The following is a 24,611-nucleotide window of genomic DNA, read 5'->3' on the forward strand; positions in this document are numbered from 1 at the left end:
GTTTACCTTTTTCCAGGTCACTGATACTACGAACTACAGAACGTTTTGAACTTTTTGTGACCACCAAATGTGTGTGGGCTTGCATTTGGAATCCAGGTGTGTAAAGGGCGAAGGAGAAATCGAAAAGCTTCAGACCAAGCTCATGGAACTGAGACGCAAAGTGGATGACACGACGGCGGCCATGCAGGAGCTGGGCCGAGAGAACCAGTCCCTCCAGGTCAGCCGCAGACCCCTTTTGAGGTGCACTGTATTTTATAGCAGCGGCAGAAAGAGTCAGTGTTTTTGTTTGTTCTTAAGATTAAGCAGTCCCAGAGTCTCACCAGGAAGTGGGCAGAAGATCACGAGGTGCAGAACTGCATGGCGTGTGGCAAAATTTTTTCCGTCACTCTCCGAAAGGTAAGAGGGAAAGGAAAACTTCCTCAGGTTCAAATTCAATGATATTAAGGCAATTTTTAGGGTGTGTCTTATGTGCGGAGGCGCCTTACATGCGAGAAAATATATTATACAGTCGTACGTCTACCTACGGTAAATTAGTTGGTTCCAGAAGTTTTTTTGTAACTTGAAAATTTCGTAAGTAGGTGTACTTTATATGTAAATTCTCTAATTCGTTCCACGGTCTTCACACAACTACCAACTAAACCCTTTAAAATTGGTCAAAGTGTCCCAATTTTGTATGAAAGATGTGAGGAAACACAAAAATGAGAGAAAATTATAGGGAAATGATTTATTAATGTCCTAAAATAAATAAAGCATATGAAAATGTGCCTTGCACCGCTGAAATAATTCAATCCGTGGCCATTATTATGGGAGCCGTAATACCTGTGTTTGCCCATCAGATGGCGGCAAGAGTCCGTTCTACCAGGTCCACTTACATTTTAGAAATTTATGTGTGTGTGTGTGTGTGTGAAAATATGTGCAGCATTACATTTGTAGTTTTTAAGTGCTTAATAAGGGGAATTGCATTCATTAATAAGGGGAGCATTTAGGTGGACAGGTATGTAAGAGAGACTCTTGAAACATGGATAGAAGTTGTTGTGAGACAGCCAAATGAATTGAGTTGAATGCTTTTATTGTCATTATATGAGATAGAATGAGAGCGAAGAAATGAGAGCCCAGTAGAGGGTAGCGATGTTCTAAAGCAGGGGTGGCCAAGTCCAGTCCTCGAGAGCCCCTATCCAGTCTGTTTTCTATATCCCTCCTCTATCACACCTGAATCAAATGATCAACTCATCAGCAAGCTGTCCAGATGCTTCATACTGAACCTGATGATTTGATTCAGGTGTGTTGATGGAGGGAGACATGGAAAACTGACTGGATAGGGGCTCTCGCAGGGGTGTCAAACCGATCCTCAAAGGGCCGCAGTGGGTGCAGGTTTTCATTCCAACTCAACAAGAGGATACCTTTTGCAAGTGTAATCAGTTAATTAAAGTCAGGTGCTACTTATTTTAGAAGACACCTGATTGGTTAAAATGTCGGCTCTGGATCGGTTGGAACAAAGACCAGGACCCATTGCGGCCCTCGGTGGAATCGGTTTGAGACCCCTGCTAAAGTGAGAATCAATGCATCCGCGACAAAATTCCGTACCTAGAGTCATTCGTAAGTAGAGGTATGACTGTATTCTGGAAAATACATTGCCTAATCAGGGTATACTACAGCTAAACTGTTCTTTTGAAATGTACTGAATTATAAAGATTTGATCATTTAGGGGGCAGTACTCGGAAGCGTGATTTATAATCTGAAAAATGCAGTTTTTAAGGGTGGTATTTTAGCTAGACCAGACCTGGGCAATCTGGTTCTCAAGGGCTGCTGTGGGTGCAGCACAGACAGTTTAACTAATTAGATTTCTGCTGAAACAGGAAGCACCTGACTGTAATCCACTGATTGCACTTCTAAAATACCAGATTGGTGGAAAGGTTTTTCTTGTGTTGGAACGAACACTTGCGCCCACCAATTAATTGCCCAGGTCTGAGCTAGACGGTACTTAAAAAGGGCTCATGCAATCTTAAACAAAACAAAACAACTTGAAACAATTTTCAAGGCTTTTAAAAAAAATCTTTTTTTTATCATTTCTGTAGCACCACTGCAGACACTGTGGGAACATTTTCTGCGGCGAGTGTTCGTCAAGGAACGCCCTGACGCCATCCTCCAAAAAGCCTGTGCGGGTATGCGAGACGTGCTTCGACGATCTCCAAGGCTGACCCAAAGTGAGGAAAAAGTATTCAAATGTGCACTAAAATAGGAAAAAGACACCGTGAGAAGAATGGCGGGGTCGACTGATTGATATCAGGTTCACGTAATGTGGGAGCGTTTGGAGTTGGATGAGTATTTTGTGCCTTGGCTCATTCCGTGAATGGCCACGAGGTGGCGACACAAGCACGGAAACACCTCCTATGGCTTAATTTGTCGTCATGTTGCATTGTTGTGCTTTTTTTTTGTGTGGAAAGTCGTTGGGACGTCACAAAGGCGTCATTTGGCAGATCATTTTTAGTGCATCTCTCAAATTACTGAATGTTGCCTTTATGCGGCAGCCTCTTTGTGTTGTGGGGTATTTGTTGACATTGTTTAGTATGACCAAAGAATGTGTGGCAAGAGAGAGAGAGAAAAGTGAGATGTTCAGTATTTTATCACGTTGTCAAATTCTGGTTTTAACAGCACTGCACGCCGGGTGTGAATTTCTTGTAAATGGCTACATTTCTGTTCAGTTGAAAATCTTTGAAAAGGCAGTGCTTCTCTTTTTTTGCAAACTGGTCATGCAGTCATTGACGTGCCTGCAATTTTGCACTTTGCATTTGTTGTATTTGTGTTGTCGGGATGCACACAGTGAGAAAAGCAAGTTTAGTTGAGCTGGATTTCAATCCATGTTTATATCATTTATGACTGCAATTATCAATCCGTTTGGGTTTTGGTGTCCTAACACTGTAAAAGGCTACAAGAATAAGACATTACACATTGATTGTCCATTTGAGTTTCAACTCTTCGTTGTTTAATGTCTACCTCAGATTGGCGTGGGGAACGGGATAGCGCTAAGAATCGACTATTAATCCTATTCACGGCTCCCTATCTCATGTCAAATGACTGCAAGATGAAGTCTTTCTACCCCTTGTATTATGTATGATCAACAATTGCTGACTTCTTTGTAACACGCTTTGAACAAGGGAAAGGAAAAGTCAAATTTGTGTGCTGTTTTCTACAGATGTAGATTAGACACTGACGCGTTGCTTTGTTATGTTTAATTTTGGTGTCACGCGTGACGATTAGCCTAACAACAATATTGAGAATTTTTTTTGTGGTCGTGAAAGCAAAAGATGTTGGTTGAAAAGAAACGGCGCGTTAAGGTCAAGTTGGGTGTTGAGAGTGACAGGCAAAAAAAAGTTGTTAACCATGTTCACTTGAATCTGTTCATTTTGTAATTTATCGCGATGACAAAGGTAAATAAAACATTTATCATTCTATTGTGTCCAATCTTTAACCGGGAAAGTGTTGATTTTGACTGCACAGACATGACAAATACAGTTAACTCTTCAAAATGTGACATTTTGGTTTCAGCCAATGCAAAATAATCAAATATGAGTCAGAATTGTGTAACAAAAAAAGCTAAATGGTTGTTTAAAATGAAAATGTTACACAACCGTTTGAACTACACATTGTAAGTCAGGTCAAAATGTGTTGTAAAGCCAGTTGAGTTTTTTTTGTATTAACCCTTACAGGGCACTCAATTTTTACTCACTGGCTGCCATTGACGGTGCTAGCCGTCCAATTTTTCACGTCATTTTGCTGAAATGGATTCAATGTCCATGATTGCTAGTTAGCTTTCACGGCTAGTCCTCCCAGTTTACATGAACAAGTAAAATACTATTGCAAAAAAATAAAAACTACTAGACTATTACTTTATGGCTGTAACCAAGATGTATGTTTTTTTAAATAATTTAGCATTTACCTATTAGCAGACATTTTTTTTCATAAAATAAAAATACAATAACATTGAAAATATTTAATAACTGCTAATATAAAAAGTTGGATTTTACACAAAAAATTGTTACTTGCCCTTTAAGAGTCCACATTAGTAACCACTATCCCTGAAAGAGTTAAATCCTGTGGCTCAAATATTGACATATCAACAGACTCACGTTTTGGAAATATCCTGTAGCCATACTCAAACATTTTTGTTGTCATTCTACTCCCTGAAATCTGAAATGATAGTGTTAGACAAGAAACACGTTACATGAGATAACCACAGGTTTAATGGCAAAGTTAACTGCTTACGCTGGCTGAGTCAAAGATGACACGTGGGGACACAGTAGAGCGATGTTTCAGATCTGAGAGGACTCCAACCAAAGTGATGCATTTTTCACTCGCGCCTGCTGGGAGTTCAGCTTCATCAGGGCCGACACGGCCTCTTCGATCTTGGACAGCCACGCCCTCTGCAAAACAAAAACGTTAACCGAGATTTCGTACCTGTCAACTTACATGTTTTTCCCCGTATTTTATGATCATTTCAAATTGTGTACACCGTATAGCAACTTTTGTACGGGACATCTACAGAATCTTGAATTTAGTGCATGCAAAAGGCGCACCAACTGATTGGGCACCACGTCCACATTGGGGAAAATGTTAGACTTAAAGGCGACCTATTTGAGTAAATATGTGCCGCGTTGCGTTTGTACGGTTTATTATCACTTAATAAGGTAATTGCAATCATTAGTAAGGGGAGCAAATGGCTGAGGTTGACAGGTATGTGAACTCAAAGTTATCAGTTTCCAATGTGAAGTCATAACAACTTGTGTTTTTCCACCTCATAATTTAGTCATTATTTGCCGATTATTGCTTATGAGCTTTTTCAGTTTTGTCATTGTTGTAGTGCTCCATTGGCCTGATTGTGATGATGAATGGAAATCCAAGTTTACTATGGTTTATCGTCATTTCATACAGCACTAAGGTACTAGTTCGAGGTAAAATAACACCAAAACAAGAGGTGGGTTTACTTTGCAAGCCTCCGACGCAGCCTGCAGGACGAAGGCGCCGATACACTGCTGGTAGCGGTTCTGGTGTGTGACGATGAAAGAATGAAGCAGCCCCGACGCTTCAAAAAGGACACAAAAAACATTCAGTATATGCAAGGATGTGTCAAATTCAGTTACATTTGAGCACTTGTTTTTTTTTTTTTACTTGAAGCATTGAGTTGATCAATATTCCTGAGCTGGAGTCGGTCCAGGGAGACGGGCTGGTCCAGGACGGTGAACGTGCATCCTTCTTTCAGCAGCTGATCCAGCTCCAGATTCTGCGCCAAACGCAGGGTGTTTGCTTCTGGACCGAGGGACCTCTGTGCACACACGTGTGGATCTGTTCTCAAGACCATGCTCATGGAAATCCTTGATTTTTTTTTCCCACTGACAAAGCACCCAAGTACTGTAATTTTCAAATGATAAAGACTCTCTTTGAACTCTGTGCCTTTTATATCAAAGTTTCTAATGTAGTGTATGATTCTTCTGGGGAGACAAACGATCTTAATATTATAATTAAGCTTTAAAAATAAAATTGCTGGGCATGTTGACCAACTTGTGTTACTTTAAAAAGAGTCTGGCTTGGACACACAGACGCCCCTGTTTCCCAGCTCAAGTCACATATTAAATTTAATTTCTCCAATGAGTGGACAGCACTGCCCAAACAAAACACGTGTCTCACCTTAGAATTGTTGCACAGTTGGAACGTAAATAACTTATTTTTGTTTTTTGGCCCGATGGGAGTTCGTATACCTGGAATGCTCAAGCCAATGTTTTGACTTAACCCTTTTTGAAAATTATTCTTATGGAGCACTATACATATTTTAAGTTGTCCTTTTTTAGAATCCAGGTTTGCAGTAAAAACTGAGAAAATCTTATCATGAATGCCATATGTTGTTCAAACAAAAATGAAAAACATGTTTACTTTAGTACTGAAAGATGTTCTAGAAATAAAATTATATATATGCAATTTTTTGTCTGTTTTGATTACTAGTTGTTTCCACAGTGTTATACAAAAATTGCAATATTGTCTTAAAGTCAATCGACAATTGTCTTCAGTTGTCTTAAAATGCAGCTAATAGCTACGTGCGACCTATATTTTCTGATATTTTTAGAAACATGGCCTCTGCTGCTTGTAAAGTGCACAAATTGCGGTACACGTACTTCTCCCATACCTTTTTGTTCCGCTTTATCTTGGTAATGAGCAAGAATTCATCAAAGAGGAACAAGTAGACGTCAATGAGCTTGGCGTTCTCTGGGAAAGAAAGGAAGCCGTTGTGAGCGAGCCCCTTTGAAAGGAGTGCGTGGCAAAAGCCGAGAAGGCAGGCAGACCTGCGAGCACCAGTTTGCCTTCGTGAAGCAGGCTCCTGTGCGAAATGAGATTTTCCAGAGTCACGGCCTTCAGCAGATGTTTCACTGTCTGAAGCGAGAAGCAACGACCAATCAGCTGAATGCTCGCATATCGGGATTGGGGAGGATTTGCTACGACCCACCTCAGGGATGTAGGCCCGCTTGTCCCGCTCCCACACGGGAAGCCACACCAGGGCGTCTCGCAGCTGTTTGACCTTCTGATAGTTGTCCAACCATTTAACCTTCCCCTCTAAGTCACCTAGGGAGTAAGAGAGGGATAAAAGAATAAAAGAACGCAAGGTCCAAATTACTTGAAACTCATTTTCCAGAAAAACATCTCCACAGATACCAAGTTGTATTCTATTTGTATGACCTCCGCGCCATTAATGACGATAGACGGCCGATCGTGTGGCTCATAAAATCTAAATTAAGACTCTTTAAAAAAGTTTATTACTCGAACAGAACATGCATTGCTGTCAATAGCAGCTAATGAGTTAAAATAGTGAGCATTTTCATTAGTTTTTAAGATTAATAAGATTATTCCGCAATCACTGGTCTCAAATTCATCAAGTAAAATCCTACAAAATTTCCAACCCTTGTTTACACATTTCAAATGTTTGCTGTACTGCTACACAAAGTTGATACAAGTATGCAGACACTTTATTGAATAGCCCCATCTAGTGTTGAAAATAAGTGGAACAGACTAGAGGTGTCACTCAAGCTTCTTGTGCAGACAATATTCAATTAAAATGTCGTAATTTGCTGCGGACCGACAACAACTGGCTCGCAGGCCGTACTTTGGACACCGCTGTGGTAAGACAATGTAACCATTCATAACAAATACTTGATACTACTTGTAACGGGCTTTCGATTACGCAGGAATTGATGGGTTCCCACGAAGGTTACCTGAGCTGACAAAGATGCTCAGCCATCTGTGGAGAACATTTTCCTTGGGTAAACAGTCATTATTTTCGCTTAGTAAGAAACACTGTTCGGTTCAGGACAAACTTTTTCTCCCCTCTCTACTTTTACATACATGCACTATTGTGACTTGTAGATGCTCCAAAAAATAATTAATTATTAGGGAGAGAAATTCAAATTCATTGGATGTCTGATGAATTCAGTCATCTGACATGAAACGGGTATTTTTTTTATATGTCAAGTATAACACAAAACACTTTTTGGGACAGGTGGGGGGGTGGGCTTGATAGGTCAATCAAAATTAATGTAATATAAAATATTATATACTATATAAAAAGAAAACTGCAATTCTCTATTCAAAAGGTTTTTTTTGTCATTTTTAATAAACTAAAAAGAACAAAAGATTTTCTAAAATGTCATTTGTTAGGAGTACTAGTTTACGATCAATTTTCGAGTGGTATTGGGGCCCAAAATGTGTAATAGTTTATTCTGGTTTTCATTCATTTGAAAGTTGTTTTTATTTACATTGTATTACATTTTAGATGTATTAATTCCTTCAAAAAATTTAAATAATGATTACTAATTTATAAAATTATAACTGAGACATAACTACACATGTGGACATCACATTCTGGGTGATGCAGGCCACAATTGTGCTATGTATTATGTTAAGATTTTGTCGTATATCACCCACAATACGTTTTTTTGCGACTAGTATCATAATGTGACTTTTCTAAATCAAGTGTGACCGTTGAACACATTTTTCCCCCATCCCTCCTTTCGAGATTTAACTGCACTTTGGTCCCACCCTTTCAAAATGTCAACATGTCCCAGCATCCTGATTTGGGATGTTTGCCTGTCAAACGTGGGTGTGATGCCATTCTGACTCTATGGAGCAACTAAACTTTGAAAAGAAACGCTCTTCCCACCCGCAGAACACTCCTGGTCACCACACCAGAGCAGCTTTGCCCTGCATGGATGCTCTGTGTGTAATTATTTGTCATAATTATATGGAAAGTTCAGTTTGTCAAGAGTGAGTAAAGGAGCTGGTTTGTCCTTGGTTGTCAAGAGGAAGAAAAGAAGAAGGCGCTCACATATGGATGCGTCCACTTGCTCCACCACAGCCTGCACAAGCCCGCTCTCCTCCTCCGTCTGGAAGCGCCTCGCAATGTTTCGTAGGAGCAGCGGGTAGCGTGTTAATCGCTGCAATGGCGCCACCAGCAGGTCACGCAACTGCAACCTGCGACACTGCTTGTTGCTCTCGCACCACTGGGTAACAAAACATGCAGAGGGAAGAGTCGATTTCAGAGCCACAAAGCAACAGGCGACAAAAATGACGTAGTGAAAAGATTACATAAGTGGGCTGTTTGAGGCCTTCTTTTCACAGTGCATGGTGTAATCACAATCACAATACTTGATTGATCCCAGGGAAAACTTGTCAACGGTGACGCAAAAACACAGTAAAAGTGTACCTTGACGTAAGTCCCAAAGTCCTCTCTGGGCTTCAGGCTGTCTAGATAAAGCAAAGCCGTGGAGTAATTGAGACAGTACTTCTGTAAGCAGTGGCATATGCCCCCCCGGAAAGCCTGCCAAAAGATAGCAAAACCACATTACCTAGTGCACAGTATAAACTGTCATGTCATTAAATGAAAGATGATTGTCTGGATACAACGACAGCCCGCAAGACAACACCTCATCTCATTTTCTGAACCGCTTTATCCTCATTAGGGTCGCAGGGGGTGCTGGAGCCTGTCCCAGCAAACTCCGGGCCAGAGGCGGGGGACACCATGAATCAGTGGCCAGCCGATCGCAGGGCACAAGGAGACAGACAACCATGTACCCACAGAACATGCAAACTCCACACAGGTGGAATGTTGGCTGGTACTTTCCGTTCAAGACACGAAACCACTCAATTTTTCATAAGATTTTCGTGTCTGTGTGAAGTGACAAATGACTTGGATGCATTGGAATATACACTAAAGTAGCATAACATTCTTTTGTTAAAAGATACAAAATATGTCTTCAATTATTTTTATTTGATTTTACATTACTAGCTACTAATGAATGAATGAATACATTACTTGCAAAGCAATAACTACTTGAAGCACCATATTTAAAGCACAGATTTGTCACAAGATTATTATTTATTGATTATTTGTGCACTTCATGGTAAAGCTTTAAATCTCATTATATGTACTTGTATAATGACAATAATAGGTTCAATACGTTCACACTTTCTAATTACCATCAATAGTAACTTACCCACTGGAAGGATAAGTTGTCTTTGAGCGTGCTTTGCAAGCAGATGCACCAATCTATTAGTATTGAGAAAACCTAAAAATATCCGAAAGCTAAGGGGTTTCAAGCAGCTTTCACAGTGTAGTTACTAATGGAAGAAGAGCAATGGTGCCAAATTCCCATACATGACAAAATGAGGGTTCTTTTTTGCCTGGGTTTTCACATCCCAAAAATATGCATGGTAGGCTGGTTGTACACTCTAAATTGGCCCAAGGTATGAGTGTGAACGGCTGTCCATCTCCTTGTGCCCTGTGATTGGCTGGACACCAATCTAGGGTGTCCCCGGCCAGGTGACCATAGTTGGCTTCAGCACCCCCCGCGACCCTTGTCAGGCAGGATAAGCGGTACGGAGATGAATTAATATTTTTACTTTGCATTTTTCGAAAGCTTGTCAAAACAAAAGACTAGGTATACACAATATCCTTACTCAATTTTTGAGTAAAATTCCTAGTACAAATGGAATGCCTCACATTTTCTAATCCAGGCAAACCTTATACCGCACATTTACTAGTGAATTAGAAAGATCGACTATGTGCAAAGTTACAAGGGTACTTAATATCAAATCCAAACATATACTCTGTTACAGTACAATTCACTGTACATTGAATCTTCCCCATTTGCCAGAGCTTGTTATGCTACATATGTTTGTTAATCACAGCTAGGTGTTTGCACACACAGGCAGCAACTGCTGGCACAGCATTATCCATCCCTCCCTTGAAGCCCGTGTCTTTTTTTTCTGCCTGCACAATCCCATATGCCCCGATGCCAACTCATTCAAAGGAAAGGAACGCATGTATTTGATAGTGCAGATGACGTCAAATGCTTTGAGTGGACGCCCATGTGAAGCCATGAGTCACCCTGCAAGCCTTTGTTTGATTTGTGACTCATTAGTGACATTTTAATTGTCAACGTCTGGCTGCTTCTACCGCTTTCCAATCTTTCTCTATCCCAATTATGGGTGGGAAAGCACTTCACAGCCCACAGATCAATGTTAAATTGTTGCTAATGTGAAACACATTTACAAAGGAACGCGTGTCGGTAACCTGCAGTCTTACTTTGCTCAAGAGCTCCAGTAGCGTAGCTCGGTTACCATCGGTGATGTCCAACGAGTCCTTGATGACGTGCAGGAGGTTGTTAAGGAAACCAAAGCTCACCTGCAATGAAAGGCATTGCTTGTTTATTGACCATGCCCTATGTATGATAGTTGACTGACTGTATAAGCTTTGTCATTAAAACGCTACACAGACTTTGATAACGCGATGACTTGGTGATGATTTATTGATGTGTTACGTATAAAGTTATCTTTCTTTCTGTGTTTGCATGATGGCTCACCAGGCAAAGCTCACTGAGGTTCGCAAACAGCCTCCAGGCATCAATATCAGACAGGCAGCTTCTCATCTGAAGCTTTGTGAGCGTGGCCAAAAAAACCTGAGTACACCAAAGGAGTCAGACGGGCTCACACATTCTCTTGGTACAATTTGTTTAAAGCACAGACAATCAAATGACTTTAAGAGTCAGGAATTCAGAGGGACCATGGAAAGAATAAAGAAACAGGTGTGTTTTTGGTTTTGTGTGTTTATTTGTGGTCCTGGGTGTGTGGGGGCAGATAAAAAAAATCACCTCTTTTAGAACCATGAGCTGATCCAGGAAGTAAACACACTCGCTGGTGAAGAGCTCCCAGATGGCCTCTTGTCTTTTAAAGCCTCGAGGGTCTGAAGTGGCACACCACTGGGAGGACTGGTCCTGCAGGAACTCTGCTACACAGTAGTCCTGCACAAAAAAGCCCCAAAATGAGCTAAAATGAAGTGAGGAGATGTAGAACTATATTCATGATTCCATCGTTTAAGTCACAGGTGTCAAAGTGGCGGCCCGCGGGCCAAATATGGCCCGCCGCATCATTTTGTGTGGCCCGAGAAAGTAAATGATGAGTGCCAACTTTCTGTTTTATGATGAAATTCAAATGAAGATTGTAGATTTCCTGTGTTTCCTCATTTTAAATCAATAATTGCAAAAATGTTTTACTAATTTGAATGTCCAAAAGTGATCTATCGATTAGCACAATCGAGAAAGCTGTCAATTTATTAATTGATTAATTTTGGCAGCATAGTTGGTAGACATAACGGCCCTCCGGATGTAATCGAAACTACCACGTGGCCACCGACAAAAAATGAGTTTGACACCCCTGCTTTAAGTAAAACATTTGTCAACATCTGCAAAAATACTCCCATTATGCTCAACTCCTCAAGCGTGGGAACTGTCTATTTGCATGCTGAATTCTACCACCGAGAAAATCCGGTTCTCGCACAGGGTGTTATTTCAGAGTAGCAAATTTAACACAGATTCTATTTGGATTAGAAATCTCGATGGGGCAGTATCTTAACATGAACATTACAGGAATTGTATAACACATTCAGCACTGTGAGATGTGTTTACACAACAAATAGCATGTTGCTTCAGATACTGTTGACAGAGGCCTTTTCTCACCTTATACTTCTGAAGGTCACAATTTCTCCAGTCTTGAATTTGTGCAGTTGAAAGAAAGCTTTCAATATCTGAAACCGACGTGCCCGGCTGGGGCTTCCCTTTAGTCTGAAATTTTAAATAAATAAACGTGTTAGTGTGTGCACATGTTTTAACCAAACATAAAATGTGCTCGCGTGCAGCCATTCACATTCTGTTCCAGTCTTGCATCATCAAAAATTAAACCAAGTTGGCTCAAGTTTGACATTGGGCATTTCCTCCAATTGCAAACTCTATGACGAACCCCATTAATCTCCTTTGTGAAATGGGTCAGCGAAAGAACAATGTTGAAACCTCAACAAACAAACACACGCACAGACAAATACACAAAGCCCACTCAAGCGTATATAAGACTCACCGTGCTCCGCCTTGAAAAAGGCCACTTTGACTTTTTTGTGTCTGCAAAAATAAATGTGCAAAACAGTGATTATTACTACGGAAAACTAGAAATGATATTCATACTGAAACAATGTCTTATACCAGAGGGGAATCTTTTAGAAACACTATGCACATCAGTGATAGAAAAAAAGTTATAGATAATTGTAATGTGGTAATTCAGGAACAAAATAGCAGGGAAAGGTTGTTGATAAAATGAACTGGACTGACATATTGAATCAGTAACCTTACCTTTGGCTTTCTGACAGAGTACACGTTAAGGTACAACTCGACTAATTTCCTAACTCTTTAAAAAGTGTGGAAAAATAAATAGACAAACTATGAAGAAAGTCATAGACCATGAACTTTCCCTGTTGCCATGGATATTTGACTGTAAGAGCCAAATAGCTCTTTTCCATGCAGAAAGTGGCAAGCCATATTTGATCATCCCTTACCATGGAAGTAGATATTCAAGTTATTTAATATCAGTGTAGACTGAAGACACACACAAAAAATTATCACCCCCCCAAAAAATCTGATCTTTTGTGTACTTCATTTTCAACGCTAATAATTTGGAACTTGAGTGCGTCTGATGAACGTCACTTTTGTTTTCTACAGTTAGTTTTTAAACACACTGGCATTGTTATACTGCATCACTAAAATTGCAATCCAAATCTTTTGGAGAGACATTCAGAAATCAAAAATGTGGTTTTTGTGTGTATTTTGTTTGGGTGGCTCTTTTTGTATTGTGTTGTGATGTGTTATTTAAAGTACAGACACTTTTTCTGACCAGAAAAGTTGTCGAGAAGATCAGCTGCTCCGTTGGATACAAACAAGTCCCCAGGTGAAACATCCAAGCCAGGTAAACTGACCACTACTGAACTTCGCCTCCTTTCCTGTAGTCTGAAGAAAAGAAGGAAAACTACGTCAAATTCTCTGTCTGCTAGTCAAGTTCAAATTCCTGTGTTTCATGGTTCATGCCTCTGAATTATCTTGGCAAAATTTCTACAAACAATACAGCTTTAATAGAGACAAACCCTCCTTTCTATCAGGAGGAAATGACCAAATTCCATAGATCATTCTTTTTCAAATGCCAGTGAAACACCATTGCTACTGTGCAGCAAATTGGCCATTTACAACACGTGGAGCAGAAACCATTAAAGCAGAGTGGTATTTATAACAGTTACTAAAGAATGTCTAAAACAAAACAAAAAACAATTCTGTCATGTCACCTGCGGCAAACTACTGTTCTCAACTCCTCATCAATCCTTTGCTGTGATTAAGTGAGAGTGTAAACATGGGGATACCATAACAACTGTCATTCAGTCATGTTATCGAACTAGTATGCACCTTCTCTTACATACCAGTACTCTGAACTCAGTTTCCGAGCTGAAGAACAGGTTAGTTCAGCACTCACTTTTAAAAAAAATACAGTCCCACCACTACTTACGAAATTAATTGGTTCCAGAACTTTTTTTGTAACTTGAAAATTTCATAAGTAGAGGTGTACTTTATATGTAAATTCTCTAATTCGTTCCACGGTCCTCACACAACTACCAACTAAGCCCTTTAAAATTGGTCACAGTGTCCCAATTTTGTATGAAAGATGTGAGGAAACACACAAAATTGGGAGGAAACTATAAGGAAATGATTTATTAAGGTCTTAAAATAAATAAGGCAAATGTGCCCTGCACCACTGAAATAATTCCAACCGCAGCCGTTATTATGGGAGCCGTAATATCTGTGTTTGTCCATCAGATGGCGGCAAGATCCCGTTCTACCAGGGCCGAAAGCCATCCACTTTGTAATACATTTTAGACTTTTACGTGTGCCCTGTTTGTGTGAAAATATGTGCTGAATTACATTTGTACGGTTTTTAATCGCTTAATAAGGGGAATTGCAATCATTAATAAGGGGAGCATTTAGCCGAGGTGGACAGGTATGTAAGAGAGAATCTTGAAACATGGATAGTGGTTGTTGTGAGACAGCCAATTGAATTGAACTGAATGCCTTTATTGTCATTATATGAGATAGAATGAGAGCAATGAAATGAGAGCCCAGTAGAGGCTAGGGAGGTCTCTAAAGTGAGAATCAATGCATCTGCGACAATATTTTCAAAATAAAATAACCGAAAAGGAAATGCACTTACTTTTTGGGGATTTCCTAACTTTGATGTTTTTCGTATCTTAAGTCACTCATTTGCAAATCAAAAAGTTTGTAACCTGAAAATTTCGTACCTAGAGGCATTCGTGAGTAGAGGTATGACTGTACATCACAGACAAGATGTATTTTTGTTATTTGCTAGCTTCCATTTGAAAGTGATGTTGAGGTGGGAACGGGCATTACACTACTATCTAAGCAGCCTTACAGTTTACCAGTGACCCATGACAGTAGTATGCAGTTTCACTTCCTTGCACTGACAAATCAACTGATAAAAGCAGATATTGTTTCTAGTCCTGTAAACCTTACTAAAGCAACATGCACTCTTACATTAACGAAGTCCAACCCATATCAAATTCATTCGTCTTAGTGTTCCGTCAAACAATACACACAAAGGGAAGTACTAAAAGAGGAACGACCTTAACCCTGTGGTTAGTTTCGGCCCATATCGTCATGCAAAAGAGTAGCGGGCATTTTTGTCCTTCCTCTTCGCGCATGCTGAGCTTACACCAAGGTTACATTTCTGCATTTGAACCAGCTACCGAGCAAACAAGCACAAAATGCCTGCAGGCTCGAATCGGTGCACTCAGATAAGTTAGAGGCATTCGCTCTTGTTGAATTGGGACATTGCAAACTGATCCTCGCAGGTAAAATAACACTGAGTCAACGTTAAATGATATAACAGCGAGCGGGCACCTGAAGAGGATACGGGGCTAATGAGATTGGAAGAGGGGCACGAACGCTGCCGGCAAAGCAGGTCAGAGCGTGTGCGCACAATGACATGCTGTTGCTTTGTGGCCACTCAGAAAGCCTCCTGTGTCTAAAAAAAAAAAGAAAAAGCTGCTTTGTTCTAGCCGAAACGAGAGAAATAATGATGCACGAACAAAACTAGCTCCGCCAAAGGCTTGGCAGGGTCTGATCACTGTAAAAGAAGCAGAGCCAAAGTGAAATTAAGGAGACAATAGCAGCCTAATTATCCAGCCATTCCACCCTTTTGGAGGGGTGTGGTAAGCGAAAACGGCATTAATGAGGGTTGGTCTAGTCCACACATAACCATGGGACTCTCAAAACTTAACTGTGCTCCACTAACAAAGACATGAGTGACAAAGAATGCTCAATGGGGATCCTTAAACTAGTGGTTCCATCATCCTTGTTCACGGGTGCACGCTGACATAAGGCAAGGCCCCCAAAGTGTTAGGACAAGTTGGGGCCGACTGTTTTTTTTCCTGTGCCCAGGTCCAGTCATAACAGAGGAAGCTGATCGTGACAATTAGACTGTTCAAAAGGAGGATGGGAGGGGTATGTTGACACAGTCAAACAAGTTTCTCTCAAAACGTGTATGCGAAGGATGCAGATACAGCATGCAAAACGCTCACCTGTTGGGACAATGCTCCTTCTCCTGCAAAAAGAGAACAATGCAGTCAGTGACAAATTTGAATGGGAGATAAATGTTCCCTCTATAGCAGTGTTTCCCAACTTTTTTTGAGCAGTGGCACACTTTTTGCATTGAAAAAAATCTCAAGGGACACCACCATATGAAAATCTTTTAATTTAAAACTATGTCGCCTATATTAACAAGAGTCATTCTCATCAAAGTTTTATAAGCAGGAATCACATAAACCTCCAAAATTATTCCAAAATCTAATTTTTCACACTGACCTAATGTCACCAAAAGTTTGCGGATCCTGAAAAACCTCCGGTTCGAGTGATGCAAAAATAAATAATGTAATGTTTTAATCGCAGAATTTGATGACTTCAAATATTATTCAAATCTCCTAATAGTACCCCAAAAAATGTGCTCACACAGACTTTACGTCGGCAAAAGTTGATGCCCTAGAAACCAAACAACTTTCGGTTTAGGTTAGAGAAAAATAAGCAACAAAATTTGACAATTTGAATCTTGTAATAATATATAATGTATAATTTAACGTTCATCATATTTTGATTTGAACCTTGTTAGTTCAATTTTAATCTTGTTATATTCATATTAATTTTTCTCTCTGAATATTACATTGTATGACTTCTTGCAATTTCCCACGGCACACCTGACCATTGCTCACGGCCCACCAATGTGCCGCGGCACAGTGGTTGGGAAACACTGCTCTATAGCAACTCAGACCCGCGGGCTGCATCCAGGCCACAATGCGATTATATTTGTCCGGCAAGATCAAATAAAAATGTATATTAGCATACGTATATGTATATGAGCAAATTTACACTTTACTCACCTAGCCTGTACCAGAGTGCTTGAAAATAAAGTGAGCTTCAGTGAATTGTTTCCTTTAAACAGACACTTTTTTTTTAAGTTCATATTTTCAATGGTAGAACTTTTTTTGTTAAGAGGTGAACAAATATGAATTACTACAAAAAAAGTGGTTACAGATGGGGGACAAAAGGATGTGAATATTAAAAAGATCGGTTGTTTTTCTATGAAAAAGTTAAAAATTAAATACTAAACTGAAGAGAAAACATATACAATTACAGTCGAGGTTTCTCCCCAAGATATAGTTTCAGTTTATTTAGTTATTAGATTTGGCCAACTGTTAATTTCAGTTTAACCCCACACATCAATAGTTTTGGCAAACTTAATATAACATTCCAGAAAAGATAAGAGAAAAAAAAAGGAAAGAGCCCTCGCGTTCATCTAAAGATCGATGTGGACAGCTTCCTGTTTACTGGAAATTGTCAACATTACCTAATCCTGCTAAAAAAACGGTAATGAAATTATAAGTTTGGAAGAAATAAAGCAAAGCAAAAACGTGCTATAACTTTGTTTTTTCAGTTTTACAGTACGCTTGACGTTCCGCGGCGGATCGCAGAGCGCTCTTCTTGCAAACGGCGGCATTATATCACTTTCAAAGACATTCAAATTTGAAACAGTGTTTTAAGTGGTCGCTCCGATTCAAAAGCCTCGCGTTATCTGAGGATAATTCCGGGACTCTATTGAGAAAGTGCTCTTCTGAATAGCAGGAGCTGTTGAAAAGATCTCCTATTATCTTCTTCCATCGCTCACTGACCCCACCATTATTGGGTGACTGCTGACTGCCGTGAATGGGGGCCCAGGGAGAACACTTCCCAGGCCTCGCCGGGCAGTGGGCTCGCTCTGAGCTGTCAGTGCATGTAACTGCTGATTCAGTGGCTGTCAAAAGCTTGCATTGTGGATGACCACCATGGGGGGGCAAAGAAGAATGAGCATGATAAGACTTCCACTAGGAAGGAATGTCTAACAAGTTTCATTCACAGGCTGTGGATTAAAATCCAAAGCAGAATACACCCAACAGCGTTAGGTGGCCTGAGACCTAAGGTCCCTGGGTTCAAGATTATGGGGAATAGATGAGATTTCTTAACTCATTGGCTGCAATGGACAACCGTCAATGTCCAATACGTTTTGAATGGAAGAGCTAGCAGCAATCGGTTGGTAATGTGACAATTTCCCCAAAGTATGCCAAAGATCAAGAATTATAGCAGGGAGGAGATTGCTGAAATGATGCGCTTTTATCCTAACATTTATGCAACTCATATGCTAGGGTTAGTGCTGGCAGAATTAGAAAAACAAGTTCAACATGAATTTCTCAAGTTCAAAATAGTTGATAAAAAGTAAAAATAAAAATGCTTTGTGGCCTTCATTGTAATCAAAGCAACGATCCAAAGTTCATATTGAAGAAAAAAATGATATTTTGGAGTGATAATTAAATATCGATTTAACTTCCTGGGTCATGTGAGGTCATGAGACTGTCAAACCCAAGTTCAGTCTTATTCCTGATATTCACAAGTGTGACTCAACATGGTTGTCTCATGGTTAAATTCCCCACTAGTATTGTTCTTGCCAAGTATTCTTATGTATATTTAAAATATTTTATTCTTCCATCCACTGTTCCCTCTAAGCTGCGCGCGTGCGCAATTGCGCACTACTCTCGTCTTCTCTGCGCAGCAGCAATCCTATGGCGCGCAGTAAAAAAAAAAAACGGATTTTTTTTTTTTTTTTTTTTTTTTTTTTATTTTTTTTTTACCCCTTTCTTCATGATGGCGCCGTTTAAGCGGCAGCCAGTGGCAGTAGCTCTGTCCACCTATGTTTTTCGTTTTTTACAGCATGTTTTACATGAAAAATTAGAGGGAACATTGACATGCACCTGCTTGTGGCAGGTGTGATACTGTGATACTGGTGTGCCCATAGCGAGCAATGATGATGTCGTGACCGGATGATTCGCCTAAAGAAGTTTCGCCGACGGACGTTTGACAGACGGACAGGTCTCCGAATGAACGTTCGTTCAAACAGCGTTTAATGATTAAATACAAATACTAGTATTTGTATTTAATCATTAAACACTGTTTTCAGCTGGATTTGACCGAATTTGAGAGCATTTTGAGCCGTTTGGCGAATGGACGTATATGGACATTTTTTTGCCTCCATCGCGACATTTTACCGAGGAATTCACTTCCCTGGGCTCGGTTCTAATGTCCAAAGAGCTCCAGTATTTGTATTTAATCATTAAACGCTGTTTTCGGCTGGATTTGACCGAATTTGAGAGCATTTTGAGCCGTTTGGCGAATGGACGTATATAGACGTTTTTTTGCCTCCATCGCGATATCATCACGACATTTTACCAAGGAATTCACTTCCCTGAGCTCGGTTCTAATGTCCAAAGAGCTCCAGTATTTGTATTTAATCATTAAATGCTGTTTTAGGATGGATTTGACCCGATTGCTGTCATTTTACGGCTCGGTTCTGCTACATCTGCCCGCCCAAGAGTGCTTATTCCCGGGCTGCCATTGATGGTAGACTAATATTGATTTTTACTATAATTTGGACAACACTGGCGGCGGGCCGGATTAAAAATCCTAACGGGCCATATATGGCCCACGGGCCAAGGTTGAAAAACTTGTACATACACGATCCGGGGGCGGGGCGAGCGCGCGAATCCCGTTTCGGCGAAACATCCATTCGGCCGAATGAACGTTCGGCGGAACGTCCATTCGTGCGACCTGCCCGTCTGTCAAACGTCAGTCGGCGAAACTTCTTTAGGCGAATCATCCGAGTACCGATGATGTCGCTCACACTGGTACTCAGTGCGCTCAGGGAGGTTGACTTTCTGCTCAGACCAACGAAAAATTAGAGGGAACATTGCTTCCATCTGTGAAAGTAACACAGTATAGTGGCAGGCAAATGAGTCTCATTAATTAAATGGTAAATTAACCTGTTTATCCACCTGCTGCCATTCAAACAACAGGGGTTATTAATAACATGTCAGCTTTGCGTACAAATGAGATTTCCTACTGAGTAAACGACATGAAAATATTATTTCAATGTAGACAGAACATTACCACTGGTTCTAATTGACATGTTTGGAAAATCCAATGTTTTTAATAGTTTTGATTAAATTTCAGGTTACTTTTGGAAGAAGAAACAATGTATTTATTGATTATTTATTTATTGTTATTTATTGATTATTTGCCTGTTAGTTTGTTTGTTGTTGTTGTTTGTGCACTTCCCTACTTATTTATGTTTTGACTAGTACTTATGTTGACTACTTATTTATTTGTCTGATTATTTTTGTTATTTGTGCACTTTGTGGTGAAGATTTAAATCTCATTATACTTTCTATAATGACAATAATTCAATTCAAATTCAATACAGTACATTAAAAAGAGCGAGTGTGTGTAGAGTTAGCAGTTGTGAGTTTTTTTTCCCTCTAAAACGCCACAGCTCACCTGTAATTCACCATGAGGGAATCCAAAATCTTTCATAATAGTAGGATGTGCACTGTGACATTCCGACTTCATGGAAGCCATACCATTCTCCCATGTCTTTGATCTATGCGATCTGGTTCTCTGTCTGCCACAAGATGAAATTGGCGGATCCTCGTGACAGATGTCGCCCCCGGCCAGGAGGGGGTTCGTGGCGAGCGGAGACTTAACTCTGTGTAAAGGTGACAACGAGCTCGCAGGGGAACCCTCCTCTCGGGTGCAAGCCATTCTCGCAGGATTCTGGGAGTCTAATACGGGTCGCCTGGTGCTCCTCATCCGCCTTAACGTCGGGGAGGTGGAGATTCGGCCGGGAGCCTGCCGGTCGAACTGGAAGAATGGTGCCGTGGAGCCATCGATATCCAGCAAGGCTGAAGGCCTCAGCTTGGAGTGTGTCCGCGTTAGATCGATATGCATTATCACCGGGTTGCTGGTTTGACTCTCCTTGTGCTCAAAAGTCCCCGGATCCGTTTGCGTCTCCACGTCAAACATACCTGAAATAACTTCATTTTCAGCCCATTCGATATAACTCCAGTCCAACTTTTTCTCCTCATTCTGGTCTTTATCTTTCATGACAACATGCTTCTCTGTAGACATTTTAGTCTCAAAGGCATTGTAGTGCAGAAGGCTTTCGAAAAGTAGAAGTAGTAGTAGTCTTGCTGCTTTGCCTCTTCTGATTCAGTCTGCGTTCCAAACACAATTCACACTGGGGAAGAAAGTCAAGAAAATAAACGAGTCAATTACACTCAAACATTGTAGGCATGCCTGTTGTGAACTACAGTCGTACCTCTGCTGGTTCCAGAACCTTTTTCGTAACTTGAAAATTTCGTAAGTAGAGGTGTCCTTTATATGTAAATTCTCTAATTCGTTCCACTGTTCTCACACAACTACCAACTAAACCATTTAAAATTGGTCATTTTCCCAATTTTGTAAGAGAGGTGCGAGGAAACACACAAAAATGAGGAAAATGATAAGGAAATTATTTATTAATGTCTTAAAATAAATAAAGCATATGAAAATGTGCCCTGCACCGCTGAAACAGTTCCCCCCGCGGCCATTATAATGGGAGATGTGATACTCGCGTTTGTCCGTGCAAGAGCCCGTTCTACCATCGCCGAAAGCTGTCCACTTTGTAGTAGTACTACATTTTAGACTTTTGTGTGTGTGTGTGTGTGTGTGTGTGTGTGAAAATATGTGCCGCATTGCATTTGTACGGTTTTTAATCGCTTAATAAGGGGAGCATTTAGCTGAGGTGGACATGTATGTAAAAGAGAATCTTGAAACATGGATAATGGTTGTTGTGAGACAGCCAATTGAATTAAATTGAATGCTTTTATTGTCATTATATGAGAGCGATGAAATGAGAGCCCAGTCGAGGCTAGCGATGTTCTAAAGTGATAATTGATGCATTCGCGACAATAACAACGGATAAGGAGATGCATTTATTTTTTGGGAGATTTCGTGGCTTGGATCATTTTCATATCTTGAGTCACTCATTTGCAGATAAAAAAAATTGTAAGCTGAAAATTTCGTACCTAGAGGCATTTGTAGGTAGAGGTATGACTGCATGTACTTGTAAACGCGACGTGTAGCAGTATACAAAACTAAGTATTCAAACTAGACCTAAGTGGATTACAAGCTTTATTCCATGCAACAATACAATCGACACAAAAGGTCGCGGACAGAGTTGGTTAGTTAACAGATGTGGTTTCAAAGGACAACAACGTGTTCTACTTCAAACTTAAGTGGACCCACTTTCACGGTTATTTCTACTACATTTGTAATCATTCCATTGAAATTATATACAAAGCGAACCGGCTTTTCGGCGCTCCTCTGCGAGGCAACAAAAGAATTATAAACGACGTTCTCTCGTAATTTTCCCGAAACGAGACACATGCAAGATGATTAATAGTGTTTAAAAAAGTCAGGTGTACTTACATGAGACGGGGTCGCCGTGACTGACGCGGTGGTCAGCGGGCAAAGGAGACGAGCGTGGCCGGGGAGGGGGCGTTGTGGTCGGCTGGAGTTGCGGGGGAAATGCCCGAAATGACTCGAATAAAATATTACTTCCGAAGTTGTTTTCCTAAATGTTTGTCTGTGTGCGTTTGTCTGCCAAAGTACTATATGGAAGAATTAGAAGCAGGTGGTAGTGACGACATGAGGGCGTGGAGACTTTGGCGAGCCAAGCTTCAGTTAAGGTGCGACCGTGCAATTTTGCCCGTAAGGAAACTATAACCGTAGACTTGATCATTTGCCTGTTTAAATCTTTCATCTATTAATATTTGACAAACTATTTTACTAGTACAACGTTACTGGTGCGATGGAAAGACTGTTTTAACCCAGTGTGGGCAAGTCATTAGGGTCAATTGGGAGGGGCTGGGAGTCTTCGTCGTTGGACGTCCATTGTCGTCAACTGTAGCGAAAGTGTTAAAAATTAAATTAAGATAAACTACTAGAGGGTTAAAAAAAATTGAAATAAAACTCCCATGTCATCCCAAATTACACACAAGAAAGACAGTTTATTCATTCATGCTAAAATTATTTCGAGCCTCCCTTTTTCATGGATGAAAGTTTTTTGTTTGTTTGTTTCCCCCTGATAAACCTTATAAAGCCCTAGTGGCTACATTCTTGGATAACTATTTTCAGCTCTCAAATCGTGTTCATATTTATTATTATTAATGTTATTTATTTTTATTAATTATTATTATTGTTATTTTATTATTATTATTATTTACATTGTTTTATGACAAAAACAATTAAAAATGCAGAAAATGTATATTAAAAATATTTTATGTTCATGTTCATCAGGTTATGGCCCTAATAACATGCTAAAGATGTTTAACTCATTGTCTGCCACATCCAATTCATTGAAAGTGCGAGGACTGACGGGGGTGCTCATCTTTTATCGTCGTCATCATGTTTGGACGTAAAGGGCCGTCTATGGCAGCAAATGGGTGTATTTTATAGGGTTTTGAAACGCTAATTTTAGGCAAGTGAGGTTAAAACATTTAAAAATAATAGAGGAAAATGTTTTTTACTGAATACATGTTCACTGATAATTATATTTTTATTTATAAGTTTATATATATAAATGATATGTTTTTATTCATATCAGTATGTAGCTCTTCCCCCTGCATTGCCACAATATTAACAGCAGAGGGCAGCGTAGGGAAAAAATATGACCAATGCACTACTAGTAATAGCTTGATGTCTAGCGCCACCTAATGTATCAGTGATCACAAGAACTATATCCCTCACCTACCCTAAGTTAAGCACCTAAACCATGAAGGAAGTTCTTGAAACTTAGACCCATTTTCTTAAAACATTTATCTGCACCAAAATATATACATATTTTTCTGCAATCAAACTATTGCCTTCAAAATAGAAATAGTGAATTGAGTTCAACAGAGCACATCAGGTAAAATAAAATCTCCCAGCATTTGTTAGAAAACTGCACAGAATAATCCTGGAAACAACATTTAAGTCATGCATCTCAAGATATTTATCACAAATTAAATTTTGAAAAAAAATACCAGACAAAATAAAACATAGTTATAGTCACCTGTGTGGGATGCCAAGGGTCTTCATCCGCATTACAGGTAGCATTTTGGTCCCTTCCTGTTCAATTTCATAGCCTTGGCCCTCAGGAGGCATGGAAAACCATGTGACCTAAGAGTGCCTCTTGTTTTAGGGGGGAAAAAATCATAGTTCCATAGCAATATTAATAGCATGTATATATTTTCAGTAAGGTAAAAATGTATCTACAACAAAAAGCAGTGTCCTGTTTTGTTCTCAGAATGTCTAGGTGTTACTGTCAGCAAAAAAAAATTCTCATATCAGAAACAACCTAGTCCTAGTCATTGTCAGCAAAAAACATGTAAATAATTGCCCAAAATCCTTCACTGATTTTCCTCGCCACTTTCCTGTTTGTCCATCTCCAAAAGCTTTTTTCCATGTTTGGGGAGATAAAAGTGATTTGAAAATGTGTTTAGGCCATAAAGAATTAGCCCGAGAGCATTGATTACAGTGTTTTACCAAGTATTTGCAAATTCCTCTATTTATTTAATTTCACTTTTTAATAGTGAAAATTATCCTTTTGCATATTTGTATTTTTTTCCTGAGCAGTTCAACAAACCCAAAATGGCTTTTGATCACTAGAGAGTGTTTCCTAATCTTTTAATAAAAAATAATGTGATTGAGCATGGTGGCAACTGTTTCCCAACACTTTATCATTCATTTTCCAAA

At 39.9% G+C, this 24,611-nt stretch overlaps 2 protein-coding genes across 3 annotated transcripts in view; one reads left to right on the forward strand and one right to left on the reverse strand.

The window, feature by feature from the left end:
* eea1 (early endosome antigen 1) overlaps window positions 1–3,450 on the forward strand; it is a 23,736-nt gene extending 20,286 nt beyond the window's left edge. For both annotated transcript variants that reach the window (XM_077597153.1, XM_077597154.1), the window contains 3 exons: window positions 97–217; window positions 298–396; window positions 2,076–3,450. In XM_077597153.1, the coding sequence (XP_077453279.1) occupies window positions 97–217; window positions 298–396; window positions 2,076–2,198 (343 nt within the window). In that variant the 3' untranslated portion in view covers window positions 2,199–3,450. The remainder of the gene's footprint in view (window positions 1–96; window positions 218–297; window positions 397–2,075) is intronic.
* plekhg7 (pleckstrin homology domain containing, family G (with RhoGef domain) member 7) lies at window positions 3,385–22,778 on the reverse strand. Its single transcript, XM_077597155.1, has 18 exons — window positions 22,305–22,778; window positions 20,334–21,072; window positions 16,001–16,023; window positions 13,255–13,367; window positions 12,448–12,488; window positions 12,054–12,158; window positions 11,190–11,339; window positions 10,902–10,997; window positions 10,625–10,723; window positions 8,744–8,857; window positions 8,366–8,540; window positions 6,494–6,609; window positions 6,333–6,420; window positions 6,176–6,255; window positions 5,167–5,320; window positions 4,983–5,080; window positions 4,264–4,421; window positions 3,385–4,188 (listed from the first exon to the last, which is right to left on the reverse strand). The coding sequence occupies exons 2-17, from the start codon at window positions 20,961–20,963 to the stop codon at window positions 4,311–4,313; spliced, it is 2,193 nt and encodes a 730-aa protein (XP_077453281.1). The 5' UTR covers window positions 20,964–21,072; window positions 22,305–22,778; the 3' UTR covers window positions 3,385–4,188; window positions 4,264–4,310.
* Window positions 22,779–24,611: the final 1,833 nt, after the last annotated feature.

This window comes from Stigmatopora argus, chromosome 3 (genome assembly GCF_051989625.1).
Source record: "Stigmatopora argus isolate UIUO_Sarg chromosome 3, RoL_Sarg_1.0, whole genome shotgun sequence".
In the NCBI taxonomy this organism is placed as follows: domain Eukaryota; kingdom Metazoa; phylum Chordata; class Actinopteri; order Syngnathiformes; family Syngnathidae; genus Stigmatopora; species Stigmatopora argus.